This window comes from Talaromyces proteolyticus (genome assembly GCF_021365285.1).
Source record: "Talaromyces proteolyticus strain PMI_201 chromosome Unknown BGW36scaffold_11, whole genome shotgun sequence".
In the NCBI taxonomy this organism is placed as follows: domain Eukaryota; kingdom Fungi; phylum Ascomycota; class Eurotiomycetes; order Eurotiales; family Trichocomaceae; genus Talaromyces; species Talaromyces proteolyticus.
Window position 1 is genome coordinate 1231017 of NW_025764287.1, and position 25486 is coordinate 1256502.

At 42.0% G+C, this 25486-nt stretch overlaps 8 protein-coding genes across 8 annotated transcripts; 4 read left to right on the forward strand and 4 right to left on the reverse strand.

The window, feature by feature from the left end:
* Positions 1 to 2065: 2065 nt before the first annotated feature.
* BGW36DRAFT_363240 (uncharacterized protein) lies at positions 2066 to 2581 on the forward strand (the record flags this gene model as incomplete). Its single annotated transcript, XM_046214445.1, has 1 exon — positions 2066 to 2581. One exon carries the CDS (start codon positions 2066 to 2068, stop codon positions 2579 to 2581), a length of 516 nt encoding a protein of 171 aa, XP_046068235.1.
* BGW36DRAFT_43887 (uncharacterized protein) lies at positions 2282 to 3746 on the forward strand. Its single transcript, XM_046221492.1, has 4 exons — positions 2282 to 2769; positions 2824 to 3210; positions 3328 to 3622; positions 3683 to 3746. Exons 1-3 carry the CDS (start codon positions 2603 to 2605, stop codon positions 3419 to 3421), a joined length of 648 nt encoding a protein of 215 aa, XP_046068236.1. The 5' UTR covers positions 2282 to 2602; the 3' UTR covers positions 3422 to 3622; positions 3683 to 3746.
* Positions 3747 to 6701: 2955 nt separating this feature from the next.
* On the reverse strand, positions 6702 to 7686 carry BGW36DRAFT_43959 (putative phosphatase). The gene is made up of 3 exons (XM_046221508.1): positions 7423 to 7686; positions 7308 to 7366; positions 6702 to 7249 (listed from the first exon to the last, which is right to left on the reverse strand). The coding sequence occupies exons 1-3, from the start codon at positions 7481 to 7483 to the stop codon at positions 6785 to 6787; spliced, it is 585 nt and encodes a 194-aa protein (XP_046068237.1). The 5' UTR covers positions 7484 to 7686; the 3' UTR covers positions 6702 to 6784.
* Positions 7687 to 7786: 100 nt separating this feature from the next.
* Positions 7787 to 9277, reverse strand: BGW36DRAFT_387266 (uncharacterized protein). Its single transcript, XM_046217094.1, has 3 exons — positions 8150 to 9277; positions 8044 to 8094; positions 7787 to 7944 (listed from the first exon to the last, which is right to left on the reverse strand). The coding sequence occupies exons 1-3, from the start codon at positions 8884 to 8886 to the stop codon at positions 7941 to 7943; spliced, it is 792 nt and encodes a 263-aa protein (XP_046068238.1). The 5' UTR covers positions 8887 to 9277; the 3' UTR covers positions 7787 to 7940.
* A 723-nt stretch (positions 9278 to 10000) lies between these two features.
* On the reverse strand, positions 10001 to 11266 carry BGW36DRAFT_387270 (FAD dependent oxidoreductase). The gene has a single exon (XM_046217095.1). It carries the CDS (start codon positions 10904 to 10906, stop codon positions 10094 to 10096), a length of 813 nt encoding a protein of 270 aa, XP_046068239.1. The 5' UTR covers positions 10907 to 11266; the 3' UTR covers positions 10001 to 10093.
* Positions 11267 to 11982: 716 nt separating this feature from the next.
* BGW36DRAFT_303252 (glutathione S-transferase) lies at positions 11983 to 12807 on the reverse strand (the record flags this gene model as incomplete). Its single annotated transcript, XM_046211861.1, has 2 exons — positions 11983 to 12522; positions 12679 to 12807. The coding sequence occupies 2 exons, from the start codon at positions 12805 to 12807 to the stop codon at positions 11983 to 11985; spliced, it is 669 nt and encodes a 222-aa protein (XP_046068240.1).
* Positions 12808 to 13283: 476 nt separating this feature from the next.
* Positions 13284 to 14674, forward strand: BGW36DRAFT_304094 (uncharacterized protein; the record flags this gene model as incomplete). The annotated part of the gene is made up of 2 exons (XM_046211936.1): positions 13284 to 13360; positions 13462 to 14674. The coding sequence occupies 2 exons, from the start codon at positions 13284 to 13286 to the stop codon at positions 14672 to 14674; spliced, it is 1290 nt and encodes a 429-aa protein (XP_046068241.1).
* Positions 14675 to 15088: 414 nt separating this feature from the next.
* Positions 15089 to 15775, forward strand: BGW36DRAFT_303415 (uncharacterized protein; the record flags this gene model as incomplete). Its single annotated transcript, XM_046211877.1, has 1 exon — positions 15089 to 15775. The coding sequence occupies one exon, from the start codon at positions 15089 to 15091 to the stop codon at positions 15773 to 15775; it is 687 nt and encodes a 228-aa protein (XP_046068242.1).
* Between the last annotated feature and the right edge of the window lie 9711 nt (positions 15776 to 25486).

The window sequence follows — 25486 nt, forward strand, 5'->3', positions numbered from 1 at the left end:
GGTTCGATTGGTTTAAAGAGGAAAGGCGCGATCGAAACGAAAGAAATTGGTTTGCCTACAGGAGCAACAAAACCAGTCAACAGTCAAAATTCTCAGTGTTTTATTCTTTGGGTGGCCCACCTGGGGACTCGGCTGTACGGTTGTTAGAGAAAGGAGGAATTATGTCTGTGAATATTATTGTTCCCCCACCCTCGTTTTCAATTTCCACGCAGTTGGAAAGTAAACGATTTTGAAGTGGTGCAATAATGGTAGCAGATCGGAGAAGTAGGTTCTTTGAAATCGTCACTCCGATCAATACAGTGGTATCGAAGGTGCCAAACCTCCAACAAGAATATTTTTGGTTTCTGAACGGGTTACGCTCTGGCGATTCATGGTGGAGAGCTCGGTGGTTGCAAAATCGGCTTAGTATATAGGACCTGTTCTCACGGCCTGTTTCTCCCTGTGGACCCTAACAAGCTGAGGGCACATAGGCGTGGTGAGAACAGAGGTTAGACTGTATCCGGCCCAATTATTGAGTATCGCGCTCTGGCCACTAGCTAGAATTAGTAATTGATTTGATTCATGTAACTATAACGAATTCTTATGGAACATTCTACGTTTTAATCAACATGGAAAAATCAGCTACAGCGTCTTTATTGTACATTGGCCTAGAAATCGTGAGGTAAGTGTAATGATTGAGGGTACCTAAATGAGATCGAAAAGTCTTTAAACAAGCTATATGTGACACCTGGGCCGATACCGGCACTGAAAGACGTTCAAAATACCGAAATTGCGGCTCTTTGGGTATTATGAATGAAGAATGTATGATTCAGTCATGGAAGGTTTGGTTTATTCGTTAATAGCGAAGAAGCATCGGCCACCAAGCTACTAGATGAATAAACAAATAAACAAGGCCTCAAACCTATTTCATAATGTACTGATGTCACACAGCAGTGTAATGATCTAGGTATGGGGAAGGCTTCTACTGTACGTACAGCTGGATGATAGATATCTGATATGTCAATAAACTGGGTTTGAGTTGACCTATCATCGATAGAGATTTTAAATGAGGCTGAACTATCAGTAGCTAGAGCTACTAGTTAAGTCAAACGATAAGTCAACTGAACCAAAAATGGGTAACGACTTTACTATCAGCCTTTTCACTGGTAGCCCGAGACTAGCCTCCGCCTCTTGTGTAACTCTTATTTCCCAACAGTTTCAGTTTCTGTGCCCGATGGTTGATCCTTTTTCACCGCCCAGCCTAGACTGCTTTTGAACGACGAAACCTACCTGAATATACGTAGTATGAATAGAGATAAAATATTCATGTTTCATATACCCAGCATCGATAAATAGATTTATTATTCTTCATGTAATTTTAGATATATTGGAGGTGGGAATATCTCCTAATGTTATTGTATGAAGACTGTGGAATATTCAATACATTGCTTATTCTCGCCAAAGTCTCACCGACTGTTCGTTGCACCCTCATATTATTACGACGGGCCAAATTTTAGGCTTGCACTTTTTTTTCGTCTTTTGTTTTTCTAATCCCTGCTAGGAATTATCATTTTAGTTGCCTGTGAGAGCTAGGAATATTTAACCCTGAGATTCCCATTGGTTGTCTGGTCAGAAGTTGACCGCTATTGGCTTAACATTCGACAAGGGGCTTTGTTCTTGTGACGAGCCATTGATATTGACCTAGCGGATGCTTTGCCGTAAATACGTACGTATTTCGTGACCTGTTTCGCAATTCAACCAAAAACCGATGACGAGAAACAAAAATGGATATTTCATTCAAATCTTCGGTGCCTAAATAGATGTCCAAAATTAGAACACCAGGGAAAAGCGCAAGATCATTATATGGATCCCCATCTTGATAATGAGCAAGAGTATCGAAGGCACGCAGTTGATGGCTACTGTGACGGGCCATCCACATCGGTAAGAACAATTCCCATTGAAATAACACGATTTTCATCATTTTCTTGGACGCTCATATAAAAGTTTCCAGTCATCTTTCGCCTCAGAATGGAATTCTACACAAGCCAACATTTCTCTTCTAACAGCGTCCCATAGCGACTTTCAAATGGTTTCTTTCCCTGACAATCGATTTCAACTCCGAGACCATGGAATAACTGGAAACCTTGGTTTAAACAATACAGAACTTTCTTATAGCCCAGAGATCCAAAATAATGCGGTACACGGGAATGTTACTAACGGCTTTGTCCCTGGTACGATGCCATACAGTTATAACTTGGAATTGCCGCTTGAATATACGCCTGAAAACGTAATAGATGGTGAAGAAACGGTGAAGGCTAGTCCATATTCCTTTCACCAAGTTGATCAAGCATATAACAACGATGGAATTTTTGACTACAATCCTCCTTGGAATCCGCTCCTAGCATCGAATTCAGAGCATCAGTCTAATCTCCTAAGTGCATGCACCTTTATCAGCGCTCCAAATTTAGAAAATGATTTTGATCACCAGTACTTTTCGCATTTGGGAGGGCAATTCACTGAGGACACCGCTAGTTCAAAGGAATGCTCCATATCTTCTCCGGTATTGAAATACAGGTTATCAACAAGGCCAGACTTAATGTAATCCCTTGCTGATGAAGAACAGATGACTACTAGTAATGATAATATGTTCTCATCCGACTCTGAGAGCTGGCTATCTGAAATGGGAGACAATTCCACGTCTGGGAGGTTATCTTCATCAAGTAGTATTTCTCTTGGGTTGTTTACGTGTAGCCGTTGCAATAAAAAATTCCATCTAGAACGAGAGTTGAGGTATGCAGTTCATGAGCCCATTTCAATCGAATGAACTCATTAATCAAAACATAGAAAACATCGAAAAGCTCACTTGACCGACAATCAAAAGCCGTATCCATGTCCAATATGCGGCAAAGCCTTTTTGTATCCAAAGGATCGAACTCGACATAAAGCTTCTGTGCATGATGATGCAAAAGAAAAAGAAAGGGCATCATCTTCAGCACGCTTCTGTCCAGTGAGCGATTGTCCAAGACAGGAGCACGGCTTTTCAAGATCGGCCGATTTGGTGAGACATTTACGAACGGTGCATGCTAAACCTGAACAACAAGGTATCGTTGCGTACAGGTGCACGTCAGATAATTGCCCAACACCTCAGAAGAGATGGTATCGTCTGGATAATCTACACCTGCATATACGACGGGTACATGGCGATGAAAAAGAACACGCTTTGATTGAAAAGTTAGTGCATTATTTGTTTGTTTTCCATTCTTCTTGATTACTCTTCTCCCTTGACTTTTTGATTACATTTTGTAAATGCATCGGGTAGTTACAGGAGACCTACTGATTCGTGATTAGGTCGAAAAGAAATGCGTTGGATATGTATACTCAGGAATTTGAGTGCGAAAATATATCGACATTTAATGCAAAGCAATGGGAGCCCAGCAAATAGACACAGCATTGAATATGGTAAACCGGCACTTCCATAAGTATAATGCCGATTGGCAGTGATTCGGCACATAACGAACTTGACCACATCCACATGTATATCGTGTCTTTCTCGGATTTCATAAGGAACTATATTATTAATATAGAAGCTGCCATATAATCAACATCAATTGATACTCAGTCTTCAAGGCCGAATAAAAGAAATGTGAGTTATCCCAGGCCCCCATTCTGGAGATAATGATTTTCTAATTTGTCCGTTTGATAGACTTGTTGACTACCACTTCTAAGAATTGAATAGTAAAGAAAAGAAGTTTGCAAACTTTCGGGATCTAGAAAGCGGGCAACATCGGCACTGCGGACTGAATGGGTTTTCGTACACCCTACCCTTTATAAGTTAAATAGTGTCCAAGACACCTGTGGCGGCTCTGGAAACCCTTTATTATATGAGTGAGTAATGGCGAGGATTCGCTATCCTCAATATTCTGGTCTTTAGATGTGGCACCTTACTGAGTGAATACTCCCGCTTACGCAGTCGAGACAACAACGGCGTACACTCAGGATTATATTCTAAGTGTACACAAGCAGTAGAGTGCCTAGCAAGTTATTAGCAATGCAGCTCGTTGGTGACGTCTCCAGTTTATCAAGTGGCTTATAAACGCCCCAATTTCTATCATATTATGTCGCTTTACTCTTTTAAGCGCCATGTGTATTAGGTGGCTCCTAGATAATTTATAGAGGTTGGTGATTACTTCATATGCCCGCTTCTTTAACTGTAATTGGTGGAGAGAATATAGTATTTTCCTCTAAAATGTGTGTCGCTATAGTCTTGAACCCGAATAGAATCTAGAACAAGGCTGTTCTCTATGTAGTCTCTGGAACCTAAAGATAGGTCTTTTCTCTGCATCTTGGCAGTCGGCAGAACGTATGTGGGTTATGTGACACAAGCAAACTTCAAGATTACTGTTCTGGGCTTCTTTGTTATCTCGCCTTTTTCTCGCTTCTCTCAACTTCAGTCCCTCCACAACCACTTCACCCTATCTTAATCCACCGACTTAAAAGGCCCTTGAACATGGCAAACATCAAATTAGCTAGAGGCATCGCCATTTTCACCGATGTAAGTGCAACAAGCAAACACCCCAGATTGCCCTTTAAATACCTTGGCTAACAAGAGTCTGGGCGAGGCGGCTTCTGGCATCGGGAAAGAAACGGCTTTCGCCTTTGCCGAAGCAGGCGTCGAAACTATCCTCCTAGCCGACTTGACTAGCCCTCTGAAACAACCATCGAAGAATGCAGCAAATTCTCCCTGCTCCAGAACTTCCCCGCCGTGACTGTTCAGGTCGATATTACTATCGAAACGAGCGTTGCGCAGATGGTCGAGACTGCGGTTAAATAATTTGGAAATGTTGATAATTGTGTGCATGCTACAGGGGTGACTGACGAGACAAGACCTAAGTGCTCTCCATCTACTCGAACCGTTTCCCATCCAGGGCTCCTTAAGTACCGTACGGTCTGCCTGTTTGTCGTAGTTGCTGATATGGACTACATCGCCGCAGATGGGAAATATCTCCGGCGCGCGCACAGAGAACCTCAACGTCAACGTCTTCGACAAGACTATTTCCACCAACTAACGCGGTAAAACTGCTGGTAATCACTCCGTACTTGGTACCTGTCTACTATACTACCTTCCCGTACACGGCACGTGGCGTGGCTCTTGAACTAACAGCCCCCTTCCTGTCCTAGCCTTCAACAACTTCGACAACCACATCCGTGTCAACACTATCTGCCCTTCCTGGACCGATACCATAATGATGAAAGCCAGTCAGCGTTACCCGAGGGTCATCAAGACGATCGAGGCGCTGAGTCCACTGAAGCGAGCGGCGCTGCTGGAAGTGGCGGACTCGGCTCTGTTTTTGTGTATCCCTGCAACAAGCTATGTCAATGGTGTTAGTATTGATGTGGGGATTACGCTTCCAGCGTTTAGGACCAGTTTGTGAATGAATGCGTTAGCACAGCCTACCTTCTATTCTAGGTTTGTTCATTGATGTACATGGTATGAATAGGATGGAATGATATTTTCCATAGGCTTAGATATATTGATAGATATTTTCTCACTTTCGATGAATGCCATGCAGGGGAGTAAGCCCACGTGTTAAGGAATGATATTATCAATCGTATATAAACCAGACATTTCTAACAATTTCCGGCTGTTGTCACCGATTGGTACCTATATCTTCTTCCCCACATGTAAGGTTGCACATCTCTTTTCTTTTTCATTTCCCATGCCAATCAGCCGAGAAATATAGCTATGATATCATGATAGTTTCATCTACCATACATATGTATAATCGGAAGGGTTATGGTTGACGTTATCTTGCATATCATTCCGTGCAGCCATGTACAGCCTAGCCCTCCTGGTTCGAGCTAGGGTTCAGAACGAACCATTTGAGCATATACCCTAATTCAAGGCACTTGGTAAGAAAATGTATTGATATTTCATACAAATCACCTAGGGTTGAAGAATGGATACTGTTTCACATTACAAAACAATACTTCCTACCCGAAGTTACCACGGATCAACATTCGACATTCCATGATGCGAAATGATAATGACTTAATGGGCTCGTACACGAATGTATTGACTACTGATTGACAGTTCTAATCGCAAAATACAGAGCTTCTGATAAGCTTTCGGGATCTTTATTGCGGTCAGATCGATATCGGGGATTGAACATGTTGCTCGGCGATCTCGGCCTTGGTTTCCGCCACAGTCATCGGCAATATTTAACTCCCGACTTCTGTTCCAACTCGCTTTCTTCCTTTTCTACCGTGTAATATCACAGAACGAACAAGGCGACCCTATAAATCATTATCATATACGTCAAAACACTGACCAGCCTGGCTCCAGCTAAGACATTACGTATTGTTGAGAATTGGTTTTCGCAAAAATGTGCTTGAAATCTACCTGTTCTACCTGCAGTAAGAATAATCTCATTTTTGCCTTGAGAAAAGAACGTGAGCTCGTGGCTAAGATTTAGTATAGATAAAGCAACATGGTGGGGTTGTGGCAAACATATCCCCGCAGTGCTCGACAAAATCCCCCAAGATGAGCGTTGCAACTGCACACCGCGCATTGAAGTTGATGGCAATGAGTATCCACCGAAAGGCGATAAAGCAGATTGACTATCCGGCAGCGCTTGGATAAATTGGTTTCAAGGAGGCTAAATCTAAAGGTTTATGGGGAACGTTATAGTATGGTCGTCGAGTAGCATTTGGAAAGTGTAAATAATGTGTTCGTTAATAGAAATCTCCAGAGATTCTTACACAATTCTCATTCGCTTGCGACCTCGAGCATAAAATCGTACTGACATCATCCCCCTCTTGGTCGAACCACCACAATCTCCTGAACACCCTCCGTTTCATCAAGTTCTTTTTCGAGCACGGCCTTCGAATCTTCCCACCTGACACGAAACAAGCCCGAATTGAAGCGGCATGTATGTAGCTTTCCATCCCATTCCGCCTTCCCCTGTCTGTGAATTTCCTCAAGTTGGCGTTTCATGTCCCGAAGGGCATGTACCGAGTTTGCGAGGACGATGTGTGGCGGGCTAACTGATCTGCCATACGCATAGGATGTAAAAAGACATACAATCCAATGTTTTTTGGCGGGGGTATCGGACTCATAGTCCTCCTTCTGGGGTGGAATAATGAGAGCAGTGCCCAAGGGAAAGCGCACATCCTGTTCCTCTCCAGTGTCGGGATGTATGAGAGTTTGACTTCGAGAAGATTGTCGAAGGTCCCTGCAATGCTCCTTGTAAATTTCGTAAGCAGCAGGGTACTTTTAGATCAACATCTGTTAATGTATGGACGATATATAGAGAGTGGATGATGAATACCTTGGCTTGGAAAGCTTTGGCGATACCTCCGCCCCACGAGCCCAGGCAGTTGCAAGCGTCTGATCATTGTTTATTAGTATGATGGTTCACTTGAAAATAATGAGAGGATAAATACGAATGAGTACAGCCCCGTCGGGAGCGTCGAAGAGATCGCCCTCAACCTCAGTTATTATCATTTTGATCCCACTAAAGGCGTGTTGAGGTATTTGTTTCTCAGTCTGTCGTGGAATCTCAGTATGGTGTAGTATCTCAGTATATTGTTGGATATCAGTATGTTGTGGAATGCTGGAATAAAGAATGAATGAGGATAATATAAAACGTGGAGTAAATAGACCTGACGCACGTGGCCGCTTTGGTATATTTCGAGAATGAGTTCGACTGCGCGGAGAGGAAATAAGGTTAGCTTGGTGGAGGTATTTCTCTCGTATTTATGCGGACAGTCGGGTTTTTACTGCCAAGCGAAAACATATATGTATGACTCACAAATAAAAAGCCAGGCCGTTTGCTTCAACTTTTCAATCTTGCCTCACATCTTGCTCATTCCAAACTATCAATAATGCCATGTACGAATGCTCCGGTTTTTTATGATATAAAAACGTCTTTTAAAGACAACAACGAGAAATGCGCATGTAGTCATGTAAGTCTTTTCGCTTTATCGAAAGATTATTGCCTCTCACTACCGATGACTCTAAAAGTAGCATATGACTAGTTCAAAAATACAGCTAATCTGATCTAGATAGATGTCAAGAACAAATGTGATACCAAAATCATGTTATTGATGACCTTAGTATAGAACGTAGTCTATCGTATAAATAGTCTACAGAGAGCTGACTGCTGATTAGGACACAGTACAGTCAGGAGCGCTCCTGCCCAATTCTTGTGGACCGGTAACCTCTGCTGTCATGTCAGGTCCAAACTTGTCATACCCCTCCTTCGCATTTTCAGGAGTTGCGGTATAAAATTTCGGATCAATAGCCACGCCCGCAAAGCCACAGGTTTGGGAGTCCAGATACATGTTTCCATCTCTGCTAGGATGCCAGTTTATCGCCCCCTTTTCGTCGAACGGCGATATTTCACCGATGATGTAATCACCGTTGTCATGGAATTGAAGCGTGAGTTTGGTGCAGTCAGACGAGACAGCGGGTACTATTTGCTGCCAGAAGCCGCCGTACCCACGCCAGTATAACTCAATGCGATCCCCGCTATCAACTTTGGCATCGAGGGCCATTTCCCCCTCGTATCTCATGAAGCCTTCGCCATGGCCTCCTGCTATGCAAAATTGACCGAATATCTCGTTCCCGTTCCAGTAAATCGACATTTTTATTTGTTTGTTAAATGGCGATTTGATGGAATACGTGACTTGTCCAGTTCCCTCAAATGGAGTTCCGTGGTCTTTGGAGGCCATGTCGCGTTTCACTTGGGTGAAAAGACTCTGTGCATTGTTGTCGAAGCCTTCCCATGAGCCAGGTCCTGGGGTGGCTGGCAAGTCCCTATTCAAATCACGGGGCTGGCTCCTACCAGGCCGCAACATCTGTGGAAGCGGTGTACCCGTATGTCGATTCTTTTGGGAGTCACTCATTATGTAGGACTCGCGAGGTATGAAGATCTAGGCTGATGGTATAGTTTTTGGTTATTGGTAAACGTCTGCTTCAGGTTCTGCGTTCGTGTTGAGATTAATGGGAAAGGAGAAGTCCAAAGAGACATTATATCCTTTGTAGACTCTCTGTGACATATATTAAATGACTGTTCGGTGACTGATGATGATCCAAGACCTGTGCTGATATCTATATAATAGCAGTCTTGATGACTCCTTTGATGACTCGTTTCAATGGGTGACAGTTTGAGCTAATCCAATAAGTTACAGGAATCAGACACCACCCAATCAGCCGTTCCAAACTCTCAGTTTATTATTGATATCAAATTTCAACCGTCGCCATACCACCAATTTGTAAAGAAAAATGAAAAAGCGCCAATGAACAAGAAAGCAAGATATTACTTGCTATTTCTAATTTAAAAACTCCAAAAATTCTTAACTGCTCGTCAAGCCATATGTGCTTATAATATGAAGTTCCTTACACGACTCTTTGCAATTAATGCTATGACATCTTAATAAAGACTATAAAAAGCATCAATAATCATAAATTATCTAAATATAAGAAAGAAACACTTATTAAATAGATATTAAATCCAATTAAGCGAGAACTACCCTCACGACCACCTTTAATACAAGTTATAGCTAATATCCTTCTCTCTCAACCCACCTACCAACAGATTAATGAGAAATAGATATATTGACTTATTTAACGTCACTGACAGCATAAATTGCGATTTTCAAGGCAATGTAACTACAAAAATGCAAAATACAACAACCCAAAGATAATTCAAAATACTTTAACCACGTACGAGAGGCTATATTGATGTATAATATCTTACCAAACATACTTATATTCAATGAGACCAGCTTTACTATAGGAGTCGTGCCACTACGAGATTATAACAGAGGAAAACATCGATATAGCTAACCACATCTATTCAGCCTGGTAATCGAGAATAAGTATGTGCAATTAAGACAGTCAATTCTATCAAGTGAATTCTGTCTCAGAAAAGCTAGTTTGAGATTTGCCTACATGATTATCCATAAAGCCATACCAATCAGAAACGGCAAAATGAAGAGATTTAAATACTATGAAAACCGAGAATATATCTGAAATCACACGACAATAGGCGACAATCCCGAAATATTTGTGGCTAAAGATAATTGTACTCGGTTCAGGAGATGACAATGTCTACTCTGAATTCTCCTGTGTTTTGTAGATGTGGTTGTAACCATCTAAAGCCTGCTTTATCAAAGTCTCCATATCGCGTCCCTTGAATCTATTTGGGTCGAGGGCCCTTTGTGTGGCCACATCCACTGTCTCTCCTTTCATAATTTGAATCAAGAACTTGGCTGATCCAGCCGCATGAGTGATCCAAACCGCAGCTGCCATGTAAAGACCATTGACCGATGAAACCTTTCCTACTAGTGGCATATTGTCTGGGGTCATGGAGAAAATGCCGTTAAATTTCTCTCTAGGTACCAACTTTGTCTTCTCGGGGATAAGAGACAATGCGCGGTTAAGGGTTATATCAAAGTGCCCGGCCCAGTCGCCAATGGCAGTTTCCCCTGGCTTCTGATAAAGAGGCTTGTGGTTGTAAGAGCCTAAACCATAGAAGGGACCATGATCACGGGAATAAACGAGATATTCTGGCCATCGAACAAAAGGATACTTTTGCGGATTTGGCTCATGATATTCCCCATACATATATGGATGCGCGACCGGTATAACCGGGACTGGTACATCAAGATTGCAGAGTTGCATAGCCCAGGCACCGGTAGCAATGATAACCTCCTTTGCCTGAATAAACCCAGAGGATGTCATAACACCACTTATATTGCGATCTAGCTGGCAGATTTCTGTTACATTTGCTTCGATCAGCTCTGCACCGTTTTTGCTTGCTTCTTCCCGATAGAAAGCGGCAATCGTTGAAGCGCTTGCAGTGCCATCTCCTGCAAAGTGCAGGGCTAGTAGGTTGTCTTCCTTAACCAAATCAGGTGCCATGCGTGCTGCTAGTTCAGGAGTGATTAATTCTGCGGAGAGGCCGACTTTCTTTGCCAATTCGAGCCTATACTTGAGCTTTTCGACTGCCTCGGGACTGGCCGCAATTTCAAGACCTCCAACTGTGTCAAATCCCCCGGGAATGTTTAGATATTCCTTGACACTATCAATAGCAAGGCGAGTCAAGACTTCGGATTCATTGAGTTGACCGACGAATCCCGGCGCTGCGCCAGTTGATCCTTGTATTGTTGAGAAGGAACGATCAATGACGGTCACTTTATTTCCATCATTAGAAGAAGACAAGAAATAGGCCAATGCTGAGCCTACAATCCCACCGCCAATAATAGCAATATCAAATCTCCGTTGTGATGCCATTTTGCCTTTCGGAGAATCAGTCTTGCGTGAAAACCCAAATTCTTATACAGCGGTATTTGTAGAACCACAACAAGACATTTATTATCCTAAACCCTGCTTAATTGATATTGTTATCAGAAACCAGCTTGTGACACGATTATTCACGGATTCACGGAGAACAGAATCTTTCGGCCTATTTCGGAGTGCATTGCGGATATACGCCCTATGATTGATCACGCATACGAGGCAAACAATAGACCAAGACCATCATCCCCACAACCGAAGACAGACTCACGGTTCCACCAGTAATGACATCATGAAAGTACAGAGTAGGATAACCCAGTGGATTCAAAAGTAAGACATCGTATAAATAGCTTGAAGCTTTGTAAACAGTGGTCTTAGCATTAAAGCAATCAAGAGAATCAGTTGCTAGCTTTAGTCATAGACAGCCAATGGGACTCATCACGTGTAAGAACTCTCCTGTTCGAAAAGTAAGCGAATCATAGCGAGGAAAATCAAACCAATGGTCGGAGAGCGTGAGAACCGCAACGGATCGTGGTGGGCAGGGTTCTACCCCCTTCACTCCATTGGTCGTTTCAGGGCATGATTTTGTGTACAACCACGTGCAGTGATAGCTACTGCCGAAAAAGGGTCCATCTTGCTCTTAAAAACGACTATTTCTCTTCAGATTTACAGTAGAATAACCATTACACTAACTTTTTATCCTATCTATTGGCAGCAGCCGCAGCCTCCTTGTCAGCGGCCAACATCCTCTGTATGGCTGGCCGATTCACGCAGCGATCCCACCAAGCACCCACAGCCTCACGACTGACGATGATATCTCCGTGCCCGCATGCGAAAAGTCTTTGGATCAGTGGAATGTAGTAGATATCCACGAGAGTGAAGTCATTTCCAGCCATGTAGGCTTTGTGGCTTAAGAGACGTTCTGCAACATCGAAAAACAATTCGACCGACCGCAGTGCATCTGAGACAACGGCGTCATCGGGAGGCAGCCCCATGAATCTTTTGGCAAATTTCTCGAACGCAATTTTACCTGCAGGCTCTGCGAAGTAGTGCATTTCTACGCACTGTGCCTGGTCGAAAAGCGCCGCAGCTTCGACGTCGGAATCGGCGGGTAGAAGTGGAAAGGAGTACTTCGTTGCGAGGTATTTGCAGATTGCGCGACTCTCGTAGAGAGTGAACCCGTCGGCGGAAGTCATTACGGGTACTTTACCCCACGGGTGACGTTTCTTGTGTTCTTTGGACTGGACGCAACGGCGTTAGCTCCACGAGAATCGAAATTTGCAGGCAGGGGAACAAATATTTGATGAGTGAGAAGAAGTTTTGAGGCTCGATACGGTATGCTACTTGCTCACGCAAGGAGAAGCCGCATCGTCTTCCAAGAGAAACGGGTCACCCACCTTTTGCTCCCCTTTTTGAAGGTTGAGAAGCACGAGTTCGTAATCCGTAAAGCCACCTTCAGCAAGAGTCAGGCGGACACGATCGGTATTAGTCGAACCACGAGAGCCATACAGAGTAAAAGCCGGCATTTTCGAGTTGTATACTAGTTTCGACGCGAATCCGGGGCTAGTTGTGAGCCTCGACATTGTATAAGTACTCAATTCGAGAGAGATCCGGCCAACCACTCGGTATATAAGCCAAAGACATCTCGCCGAGAGCAGGAGCTAGCGGTATCTACAAAATCCGGCTGCCTTTGACTTCTATCGAGACAATTAGGACTCGGAACGCAATCACACCCAGGGGTGTGCTAGATGAAAAATAAGCTCTGGCAACGACATGTATGATTGGTGGGTTCGCTCTCTCTACCCAATCAAGCTAGCGCCGACGCCCGCCTCTTGGGCCTCGACTATTTAAAGCAATTCCAACTCGCCTTCCTCATGGTCCCGGTGATGAATCACGCTGCATCATTTGATTTGTCTGCTCGGATTTATTACTTGCTACGATTCTTCCTCTCGTCTGAAGGGTGTTGCGTGACAAGCGTGAATGTCCCGTCCCCCGCCCGACGATGGCCAGAAGCGTTGTCGCCCGCAAACAGAACATTAAATGTAGAACCAAGGTGAAAACTGGTTGTACAACTTGCAGGTCAGTCATAGCGGACAGATTCCATCATCGGTCTACATCCCAAGACTGTGAATTTAGACCGAGAGGCCAGCTTTGCAGTTATGGTACTCAATTAGAAATAGAATTAGGAAGATCAAATGCGACGAGAATAAGCCGTTTTGCGAAAAATGTGTCAAAACTGGTCGTACTTGCGATGGATACGAAACCCCCTTTAGATTTTCCACCAGTCAACCTATCAACAGTGCTCATGCTGGCGGCATCAAATCAGACGTTGGTTTACAACCCATCCAGCCCACCGTCATTAAGATCACCCCTCAGGACATCGACCTTCTCAATCGTTACTTCTCAATCAAAACCTTGTTCGACGTGAAGCTGGGCTGTGATGAAGAAGCCAAGCAAGTGCTCCAAGCCAGCTTGACTGATCCTCCTATACGACACGCAGTCTTGTCTCTAAGAGCTCTTCGGGAAGGTCTCGAGACATCCGGAGACGGTCCAGCATCTATCGCGCAGCAGACCCCGAGCTATCACTATGGTCTCCAGCAATACAGTATGGCTTTGGGGGGTCTTGCGTCTAACTTGTCATTTCCGGGCTCCAACGGGTTGAAGTCGGCATTACTTTGCTGTCAGATCTTCATCAGCATTGAGCAATTGCAGAAGGATTACGCTGCTATGGCCCAGCATATCATTCGAGGACTCAGGATCATGCACGAGTACCGGGCAAGACCATATTTTGTCGCCGCGAACAAATTGGTACCAGCACACCATAACCAACTGCCCTTCCTGGATGTTTTTATCATTAAGCTGTTTGCTGCACCATGTAAATTTGCGGATCCCCCAGCAACAGCCGATGTAAGCGGGGCGACGTCGCCTGGTGGTTTGATTTCGCCTCATCAACAGCCTGTTGAATCTCGCGATCTTCGCACGATTGCACCCGACATGCGGACAGAGCTTACAAGGATCGCTGCGTCGACGCTTGAATTCCTCGGCAAAGTGTCGCAAGTTGAATCGGTAGGAATCGCTCTTCGACTACTATCTGAGAAAGTAGCTCTGCTGGACTCCTTAGAATCATGGCTCATTAATCTTGAACTCGTTCAGATGGAGACCAGATCTCCTAGCCCTGAGCCTATTTCAGTGTCTTTCTTGCGCTTCTTCCATCTAATACTGAAAATCGTTCTCTTGGGGGCGCTAGACGCCTCACGAGATCTTGATGTCGAGCTGCGGACTGAGAGCGACCGATTGCAGGGCGTAGCCAAGAACGTGGGTGAAAGAGTCAGGGCATATATAACGTGCAGGGGGACTAATAGTGGTCGAGGGGAGCGCTCCATATTGCGCTGACATTTATAGCAAAGTGGCGTAATCTTTCCTAGCCACGCACCTGATGCTTGTCTTTCCACAATAAATGGAATCCGCGAATTCCGTTGCTAGCAATTCGAGTGGGATAAGGCCGGCGGCACTCTCGAACGCAGCCCAGTGCACTTCAAGGTAGAAAGAGAAGAAAAAAGAGTCGATCGGCGTTCGTGCGTAAGATTGCACGCGGCTTCCAATTTCAGTATACAGACCGAACAAACCAATCAGCGGCTGACTCTGTCTCTGAACCGCCCCCCTCACCGATCATAATTGTCTGCTCTGGAGGACTGGCCAACTTCATAAATGGATCCGTGACCCTGTCGCCCTTTTGTAACAAAGCCTCTTCGTCCCCCCAAGCTCAAGCAGACGAGTACTTAACGGCATCTCTCATCGTCGAAAGCCATGCATTTCCTCCTCCTCGGCGCCAGTGGACGGACCGGCCAGCACGTCGTATCTGAATTACTATCTCAGGGTCACACAGCTGTAGCCCTCGTGCGTACCTCTGGCAGCATCACCCCTCGTCCTGGCCTCACCATCGTCACTGGCTCGCCACTATCGAAACCCGACATACGCAGTGCTCTCGTCGCGGCGTCTCCTCTATCACCTTCTGCAACGATCATCACATTGAACACAGTCCGCAAGTCCGACAGCCCTTTCGCAGCTCAGGTCTCACCTCCTCGATTCCTGGCCGACTCGTGCGCCAATGTTTGCGAGGTTATGGAGCATGCCGGCTTTTATCGCGTTGTAGTAATGTCAACAGCAGGTGTCGGGGATTCATGGGGTAACCTACCGTGGTTGAGCAAGGCTTTCATGAGGTGGACCAACGTCAAGTATGCGCTCGAGGATCACAGCCTCGTAGACAAGGAGATTCGGCTGACGAAGATGGATTGGACTCTTGTGAGGGCTGTGAGGCTGCAATTCGACGATCAGAAGCCGACCGACACGAAGACGGATGTGAAAACGCTGGGCAGTAAGGGCGATGGAATGAGCTTGACCGACAGCGTGAGTGTTACTAGTGTGGCGAGCTTCCTGGTCAAGGTTGCCGTCGAAAGACTCTACGTCAAAAGTGCAGTGGTTGTGGCCAATTGACGCGGCCGAGGAAGTCGTGGACTTTTGTTGATATTGCTCTACCATGCAGGAAGACTTCCTGAACGAATTTGTTTTGATTGTTCTGTGTATTACCAGTTGATAGAATCGGTTCCAAACCAATTCTTCTGAGCTTGGATCCCTTTATTTGTAAAAAAAAGTTAATTAAATATTATACTATATAGCATTCTATTATATAAAAAATATCAAATTATACATGGCAATAAAGTTGCTGTGAGACGGTTACTGGAAAGCAGGTAAATATTGGGATTTATTGGTTAAATATAGGGCTCAGTTAAATATAGACTGATTGCTAACCTATAGCATATATAGTTATAGATGTGGATTATATAGTGTCTTAACTAGCTAATGCTTTAATAGCAGCACTATAAGATTCTCTGAAGATGTCTTAGAGGTGTTAAAGGATTATAAATCTCTTATAATATATAGAGCTTTATATTATCTCTTCTTTTAATAAAATCAGTATTCTTAAACTGATTCTAAAGTATATAATAGATTAAAGATAATCTAATAGATAATAACTTAATATTAGTATGGCTACATTATATGCTAATTGCCGCGTATATTACTTAATAGACAGATAAGTAAGTCTATCACCATATACTATATCTGTATTATTATTATTATAAACATTCATCTATTTATCATATCTCTAAAAATTTTCTTTTTTTTTATAATATTATTTTACTTAATGTATCACCTCTCTATATAGTTTTTCTATTTTCTTTAATTCTATATTGTCTCTATATAAGTAAGTAAAGCTATATATATATATATATATATATTTATAAATTCATCTTCTTATATATCTATATATATATCTATCAAAGAGTCTAGTACTAACATGGAATAATATTTTATTATCTATATAAAGGCTTATACATCCATGTGTCCACCTATATACTACCTCTTCCTTACCTATTTTTTCTTATTTTTTTTAAAGAATGAGATTATCTTCTTATTTATAAGATAGAATAAGAAAGTAATTAATATTATTTATAATATTCTTATGAATTAAAATTGGTTGATAGAAGAATAAAGCTTTCTATATCTATCTATTACTCACACTTGCTCAGTCTTCTCTATATGTCTTTTATCTATCTTTATATCTTATATCCTTTTATTTATATCTGCGCTTTATATCTTCTTATCTATATACTGCTCATCTATCTATTACACTCACTCTATCTTCTATTTAAAGTCTATTATGTCCTTATAATCTCACAGGTATAAAGATTTTCTACTCTGCTAACAATATCTTTAAGCTTTTAATAATAAGTTTAATCTTATCTATAGTAATGTAGTTATTAGTCTCTATATATACTATAAGCATTTAAAAAAATTTATAACCAACTATAAAATAATAAATATTCTTTTTTATATATATTATTGTCTGCTTAGTCTATTTAGATATTTAATTTTACATATTAAATGTTTTCTTTTTATATATTTAAATATTCTACTCTACATGTTTAGATATTTATTAATAGATTATAGATATTAATTAAACAAGAATCCCTTATTTATAAGATAGTTAGAAAGATATATTCTTAGTTTAAGAATTAAAAAAAAGCTATTATGAATCTTAATATAGCTATATATTATTAATAGGTTTCTTAATTAACTAACCATCTCAAGAAATCAGTTGATATAATCTCTATATAATAGACTGAGTTTATGCTTATATTAGATACTCTTAATTAAAAGAGTGAATACTTATCAGCTCATTATAGTGTTTTAAGGCTTCTATTTAATATAAACTAGACAGCTAGATCAGACATCTTTATGGATCTTTATGGTTCATATAGCTTATTCGCCCCCAGTTATAGGGATTTGATGGGATTAGTATCTATACAGGATAATCATTTTATATATCTAATTCATCATATGTCTAAAATATAGTGTGATCTAGATAATTATATTCAGATTTTTTATAGATAGTTCTTTTTGCTTAGTCTTTAGACATTAAGATTTATTAGATCTTTAGACATTATAATATCTTTAATATATTTTTTAGAGCTTTTTTTATAAATATATTTAGATTCCTCTTTAAAGATTTAGGTTTTTAATTTAGCTTTTTATATTATAAATATAGTCTATAGATCTAATTTTAAGAGTCATTTTTTTTTTAATTTTTTCCTCTATATTTAATATATAGCTTTCCTATAATAGATCCTTTGGCCTTATACTTAAAATAGATATCTAAAGCTTTGACATCTTATAAGACCTCTATTAGCTCTTAGATTACTTCTTTAATAAGCTAGTTCTTCTATTGGATTAGATACTAGGTCTACTATCTACAGATTTATTCTTATATAATATCCTATATTATATATTTAGATATATCATTAACTAAGATCAATTCTATTGATATAAGGCCCTTTGTGGTAGTATAATATAGTTTCAATAAAAATATATAGAATATTGAATATAAGTCTCTATATCTTGAAATTAAGTCTAGATAATAAACATTTATTTTTTATATTTCTAGTATTCAGAAAGAATCTATCTAATGATCATCTAGCTTTTCTAAATATTAGAATAATATTATATTTTTTATCTAAAATATAATCTAATTTTCTATTTTATAGATTTTTTCTATTCTTTAACAGTTATAGAACTTCGTCTAAAATCCTTTTATGACTTTTAATTTTATTTAAAACTATACTTATATCACTTAAAGCCCCTTTACTCTCTATTTTATATCAAAATTCTTGTTTAGAGATTCTTTTATTATATCTATATAAAGATCTCTTTAGAATCTCATTAACACCTCTATCAGAGTTTTCTCTATAATGCTATAATGGCTATTATTATATATATACTGTGTTATAGAGATCTATTAAAATCAATCTATTTATTTATAATTGGTATAGCAATATAGATAATACTTTATAAATTAATTCTATCATTCAATTTAGCTATTTAACTGAGAATAAGCTATAATAAACAATTAATAGATAATTTTAAAATAGAAATATATGCTTTACTAAAATCTATTGGTGAAAAGCTTATTATAGTCTAATATTATATATTTTAATAATATAATTTATTAAATTAGATGCTTATATAGCAGCTTTACTAGTCTTTTAACTATTAGAGTCTTTTAAATAGAGAGATAGATATAATATTTTAAAAAAAGGTCTACTATAACTAAAATAGTATTAACTGTCTTGTTACGAAACCAACATATGCAAAGCTAAGGACAGATTAGGATGTCTTAAGCCACTTCAGGGCAAGTGTCTGTTAAAGCGGCTAACACCACGGCCAACCAGTTACCACGACCACACACAGCCCGTTTGCTACTCACACGGGATTACACATTACATAAGCAACTACACTCGGGTATACAATAAGAGTGTAGGAGAAGTGTAGGAAAAGACAAGAAGGTGATTGGATATACAATCTGTATACGGACAGATTGTAGGGATATTGTAGGAACGACATCTATATAAACACACCCATTTGCATGTATCTAGTTTACCTTAGCATAGTTCTTTAACATAAGTCACTACGATTATTACTATCAGTTACACTGTAAGGGTCAGCAAGGCAATCCCACTTGAAGTACTACGGCACTTCAAGGCATCGCTCCTACTTTAGTTGTGTCTTACCCTCACCTTTACCCTTCGGCAACCTTTGTACTTCGTTACTAGTTACCCTCAAGGAACCTCTGTGTGGTTCAACACATCGTATCGCTCCTCGACACAGCCAGTGACAACTAGAGTGGGTCCCGGTGCGTGACAAAAGAACTATCGTCTTGACCCCGAGGAACGATACGGGACAAGTACTATCAAGCAGGGCCAATTACTACATTAGGAAAGTATTACCCCAACAAGACTACTAATCATGGCAGGCAACAATGCAACTCCAACACCCAGTACCACTGGAGGACAAACACCCAGTGTTCAATCCGTAATGGCAGTCAATCAACAATTACGTGAACGAATTAGCCAATTGGAGAATGCATCACACGCAAGGATTAAGATCAACAAACCAACTCCGTTCAAAGGAGATAGGACCAAGCTGAGGAGTTACCTAGCACAAATGCAGTTGTACTTTTCTGTCAACTCGCACTTGCTGCATGGGGAACCAGACAAGGTCTTGACAGCTTCAACGTTCCTAGAAGGAGAAGCTATGGATTGGTTTGAACCCTATGTACGGGCATGGTTTGAGATAGCCCCAGATGACAGGGAAGACGAGATCGATGAAACCTTTGCGGACTACAATGTATTCGTCAGAAAAATCAAATCAACCTTTGGAGAAATCGATGAGAGAAATAACGCAGCTCAGAAAATTCAACGTCTGAAGCAGATCACATCAGCCTCAGACTATGCGTCGAAATTCTACCAGATCAGCTCTCATCTCGGATGGGATGATGAGGCCAAAGCAGATCGATTCTACCAAGGACTGAAAGACGACATCAAGGATGAGATAGCCAGAATACCCACTAGGCCAGACAATCTCACGGACATGATTGATGTAGCAGTCAAACTCGACAATAGGCTCTACGAACGACGTATGGAAAAGAAATACGGCGGAAACTGGAGCAGTGGCAAGAAACCATACCACCACAAGAAAAGGGAGGACCCGTATGGACCTCGACCTATGGAACTTGATGCCACTCAAGAACAGCCAAAAACGAAATTCGACAAGTCAAAGATAAAGTGTTACAACTGTGGGAAGACGGGCCACTTCAGGAGAGAGTGTAGAGTCAAACCACAAGGACGACAATTGAATGCGACAAATGAGGAAGACAGAGAGTCTTACCCGAAATACGACTATGACGACGCGGAACAGTATGAATCGGGAGACACCGAAGAGTTCCCAGAAATGGACGAAATCCCAGAAAGCCAAGGGTGGCGACAGTACGAAGGGATGAGTCAGGTCGAAAAGATAGAAAGCCAATTGAACGAAGCTCTGAACGACATCGAGAGTTCAAAGACGGCTGACAAAGAAAAAGGAAAGCAGAAGCTTTACGAAGTTCGGACACACCTCGAGAACAAGTGTGGAGCCGAGTGCAGGGTAATCTTTGAAGAGAAAGACCACCCAGGGCACGGATTATTACATTGGACCTTTTGCACAATGGATTCATGCACAATCCATGGGGAAGCAAAAGAAAGCCAGGGCTACTTCCCAAGAAAGAGGAAGCAAGCGAAGATATCAAACTGCGAATGGAAATTGACGCAGGAATGGAACACCATCAGCCCCTCGAAGAAAAAGGTGGTGCAGCTCAGTGAAGCTGGGAGTTTCGAAGAAACTCGTAACCCCGAAATAGGCAGAAAAGACGATGATCCACGAGATGGATTCGTAAAAGCCTGGATGAACGACTACATTCAACTACCTTATGGCGAAGACCCGAAGAATCAGCCATGTGTCCATACCAACCATGACCTCACCAGAATTGAAAGGATGCAGTGCATCATAACACCATGGTATGAGAAAGAAGGAAGAATGAGCGTAACGAAACAAATGAAGGAATGGAAATGCCAGACGGCATGGTGCAATTGCTTACAGCTTGAGCAACATCCAAAGCATCGGATGTTATCATGGAAAATCTGCTACAATGACGAATGTATAACGCACGTACACCCTAAAATTAGGGCTGGGGAATTTCCAAAAGGGAAATGGCCGCAGCATGCGGACAACTGTGCATACGAAAGGGCAGAACTCAACGCAACGGCTTGTGGAAGGCAACTAAGAACCACAGTGGCCATATACGGAATAGAGATCGAAGCAATGGTCGATTCGGGAGCAACGCACAACTTCATGGATAAAGAAACAAAACGAACATTGAAAATCTTGGGAAGGAAGAAACCCCAAGCAGTACCCATCACAGGACTCAGCGGGGTGAGCCTGCAAGAAGGGGGAGTCACACATGAAACAGGGTGGTTGTCCATGGTATTAGGAAACCATCACGAGATGATCAACTTTGACGTCGCAGAACTGGGACCAAACGACATAGTTCTTGGAATCCCATGGCTCAAGGTTCATAACCCGGAGATAAACTGGGGAACTGGCGAAATCAAAATGAATCGTTGTAATTGTGGACAGATATCTCAGGTAGATGAAGTCACCGGACAGGCGGGAGACTTGAGTACGACGGAAGAAGCAGACGACTTGACTTCCTCGTGGACTCTTATACGGAATGGGACCAAAGGGGAGGCCATTACCGAACACCTGAAAGAGGAGTGTCAGATCGCGGCAACCGCAGAACCTGAACTACCTAAAGAATATGAACGATTCAAGGAATTGTTCAACGGAACATACAAGAAATTACCTGAACACAGTGAATGGGACCATACCATCCCATTGAAAGAAAACGAAGAACCAAGACCTCAACGAATCTACCCCATGTCAGAAAATGAGACGGCAGCACTTAAGAAGTACCTGAATGAAAGCTTGGAAAAGGGATACATCAGACCCTCAAGCTCGCCAGCAGGATACTCCGTACTCTTTGTGGGAAAGAAGGGGACTACTGACCTACGACCATGTATAGACTACCGACAACTGAACAAAATCACTATACGAGACAGTCACCCATTACCCCTGATTTCGGAAATACAAGACAAAATACGAGGAAAGAAATGGTTTACGAAACTCGATATTACGGACGCGTACAACAGACTGAGAATCAAGGAAGGAGAAGAATGGAAAACTGCATTCAAGACCAAGTTTGGACATTACGAATATCTGGTTATGCCTTTCGGATTAACCAATGCACCAGCAGCATTCCAACGGTACATCAACCATGTAATCGGGGATTACCTATACGACTTTACTGTCGCATACCTCGACGACATATTAATATTCTCAGACAGCATGAACGATCACGTACGACACGTAAGGATGGTCCTACATCGCTTACGGGAAGCAAAGCTACAGTTGAAGCTTAGGAAATGCGAGTTTCACGTACAAGAAACGGACTTCTTGGGACACAGAATCACTCAAGAAGGGATCCAAATGGATAAAGAAAAGGTACAGGCGGTACGAGACTGGCCTACACCAAAGAACGTTAAAGAAGTGCAATCCTTTCTCGGATTAATCAACTACTATCGACGATACGTGAAAGGATACGCAGGGATAATGAATCCCATATTCAAACTGTTACGAAAGGACTTCGAGTTTGAATGGACAACGGAATGCCAGAAAGCATTCGAAGAAGCGAAGCTTCGGCTCACCACCGCACCTATACTGATGCAACACGACCCGGAGAAACCAACAGTGTTGGAAACAGACGCTTCAGATTTCGCAATAGGAGCAGCAATGATGCAGGAAGGACCAGACAAGAAACTACGACCAGTAATGTATTACTCAAGGAAAATGCTTGATGCAGAACTCAATTACGAGATTCACGATAAAGAACTGCTAGCCATAGTGACAGCACTTCGACATTGGAGAGTCTACTTGGAAGGAACTAAGTTCCCAATACGAGTTATCACGGACCACAAGAACCTCACCTACTTCCTCACAACCAAGGTTCTTAACCGAAGACAAGCGAGATGGTCGGAATTGCTAGCAAACTATTGGTACGAAATAGAATACCGCAAGGGAAAAGACAACGAACGAGCAGACGCTCTAAGCAGGAGACCGGATCATGAAGAAGGAATCAGATCACCAGAACCAGCCCTGTTCAAGGAAACAGATAGGGGAACACTAGTACATAATCCTCAAACGGCAATACTCGCAGCAACACTAGAAGGAGTAACAGACTCGGAATTACAAGACAGAATCGCAAAAGAAACCGAGCAAGACGGACTGATATTCAACATGGTAAACAATGAGGATGACCGAATCACAATGACGGAAGAAGGATTAGCATTTTGGCATGGTCTAATCTATGTACCAAAGACACTCAGAACGGAAATTATCCAACTTCATCACGACAACATATTGGCAGGACACCCAGGAGTATCAAACACTCTAGAACGAATTACGAGGAACTACTACTGGCCAAAAATGATTCGAGACATCGAGAACCACATCAAGGAATGCGACCAGTGTCACAAGAACAAGATTAATAGGCACAAACCTCATGGACTAATGCAACCACTGGAAGCACCAGAATATCCATGGCAATGGGTAACAATGGATTTCATCGTCAAACTACCAAAGTCGCAAGGAAACGATTCGATACTTGTGGTAGTGGACAGAATGACTAAATATGCGCACTTCGTTGCAACCACGGAGCAATTGACAGCAAAACAATTAGCAATACTGTTAATTGACAAAGTCTTTCAGCACCACGGTATACCTGAGATTATGGTCTCAGATAGGGGACAGACCTTTGCATCGAAACTATGGAAATCCATGATGGACCTTATGGGAGGAGAACAGCGGCTGTCAACCGCTTACCACCCACAGACGAATGGACAGACTGAACGAACGAACCAAACATTGGAACAGTATTTACGCCATTACGTCAATTACGACCGAAATAATTGGGCAATGCTACTACCTATGGCACAAATGGCCTACAATACAAGCAAGCAAGCCACCATAGGAATGACACCATTCAAGGCATACACAGGAAAAGAAGCAAGAATGCCAGGAGAACCCAAATACAAGCAACCAATCGCACAAGAAGCAGAAGAAATGGTCAACGCAATGAAGGCGTTACACCAGTATTTACACAATGAAATTGAAAATCAAGGACAACAATCGGCAAGAAGATACAACCAAAAACATCAGAAGGGACCTGATCTCAAGAAGGGAGGGAAGGTCTACCTTTTACGAAATTTAGACGCCAAAAGAAAGGAAGACAAATTGAACCACCTACGAATTGGGCCATTCGAAATTGAAGAAAAAATCGGAGAAGTCAATTACAAACTAAAACTACCAAAAGCCATGAAAATACACCCAGTGTTCCACGTTTCATCATTGGAACCAGCGCCATCAAATGCAAAACTCCAAACAGATATCATTGTCGAGCAAGAGACATATGAAGTCGAAGACATACTAGGAGAAAAGCAAGTCAATGGGAAATTTGTCTACCTGGTCAAATGGAAGGGATACGATACCTCAGAAAACACTTGGGAACCTATCGAGAACCTCGCGGATGCTCCAGATGCATTAGAGGATTACCGACGGAGGAACCCAATTCACCAGGCGGAGACATTGGCAGGTTGGCGAACAAGGCCTCAAAATCCACGTCGGAGATAGCATTTAGTTGCATCTCTCTCGTCGGAGAAGGAGGAGGGATGCCATCGGGATCCTCCTCATCTAAGATCTCCATCACGTTGGAATCATGATCCAACATTTTCGAACCTCGCTCTTTGAGAAACTGCTGTTGTTTGAATAAACGATTTATTTTCGCGGACAGATCCGCCTGTTTTGCAAGAGCATCGCGAAGCTCTTGATTAATACGATCCTCAGCTTTCTGAAGATCTGACCATTCTCGCTCACTATGAAATCGCTTTTCGCATTTGCGACCACGACGTGTGCACGACGCACAGTTTCGACTTTTTGAATCCATTATGCAAATCTCGTTTTTACTTTTGCAATATTCGCACGGATTATCGACGAGGAAACCGTTTCGACGGATGCGATCGGACTGGGACACACGATAAGCCAGACGGTCCTTTTTAGGAGTCATGTTGACGCATTTCGGACACTCACCAAAGGAAGCAGGGTCACGCTGGGAACGAGGGCGCGTCTTCTATTTATACCTTTGAGGACAAAGGACTTCAAGGA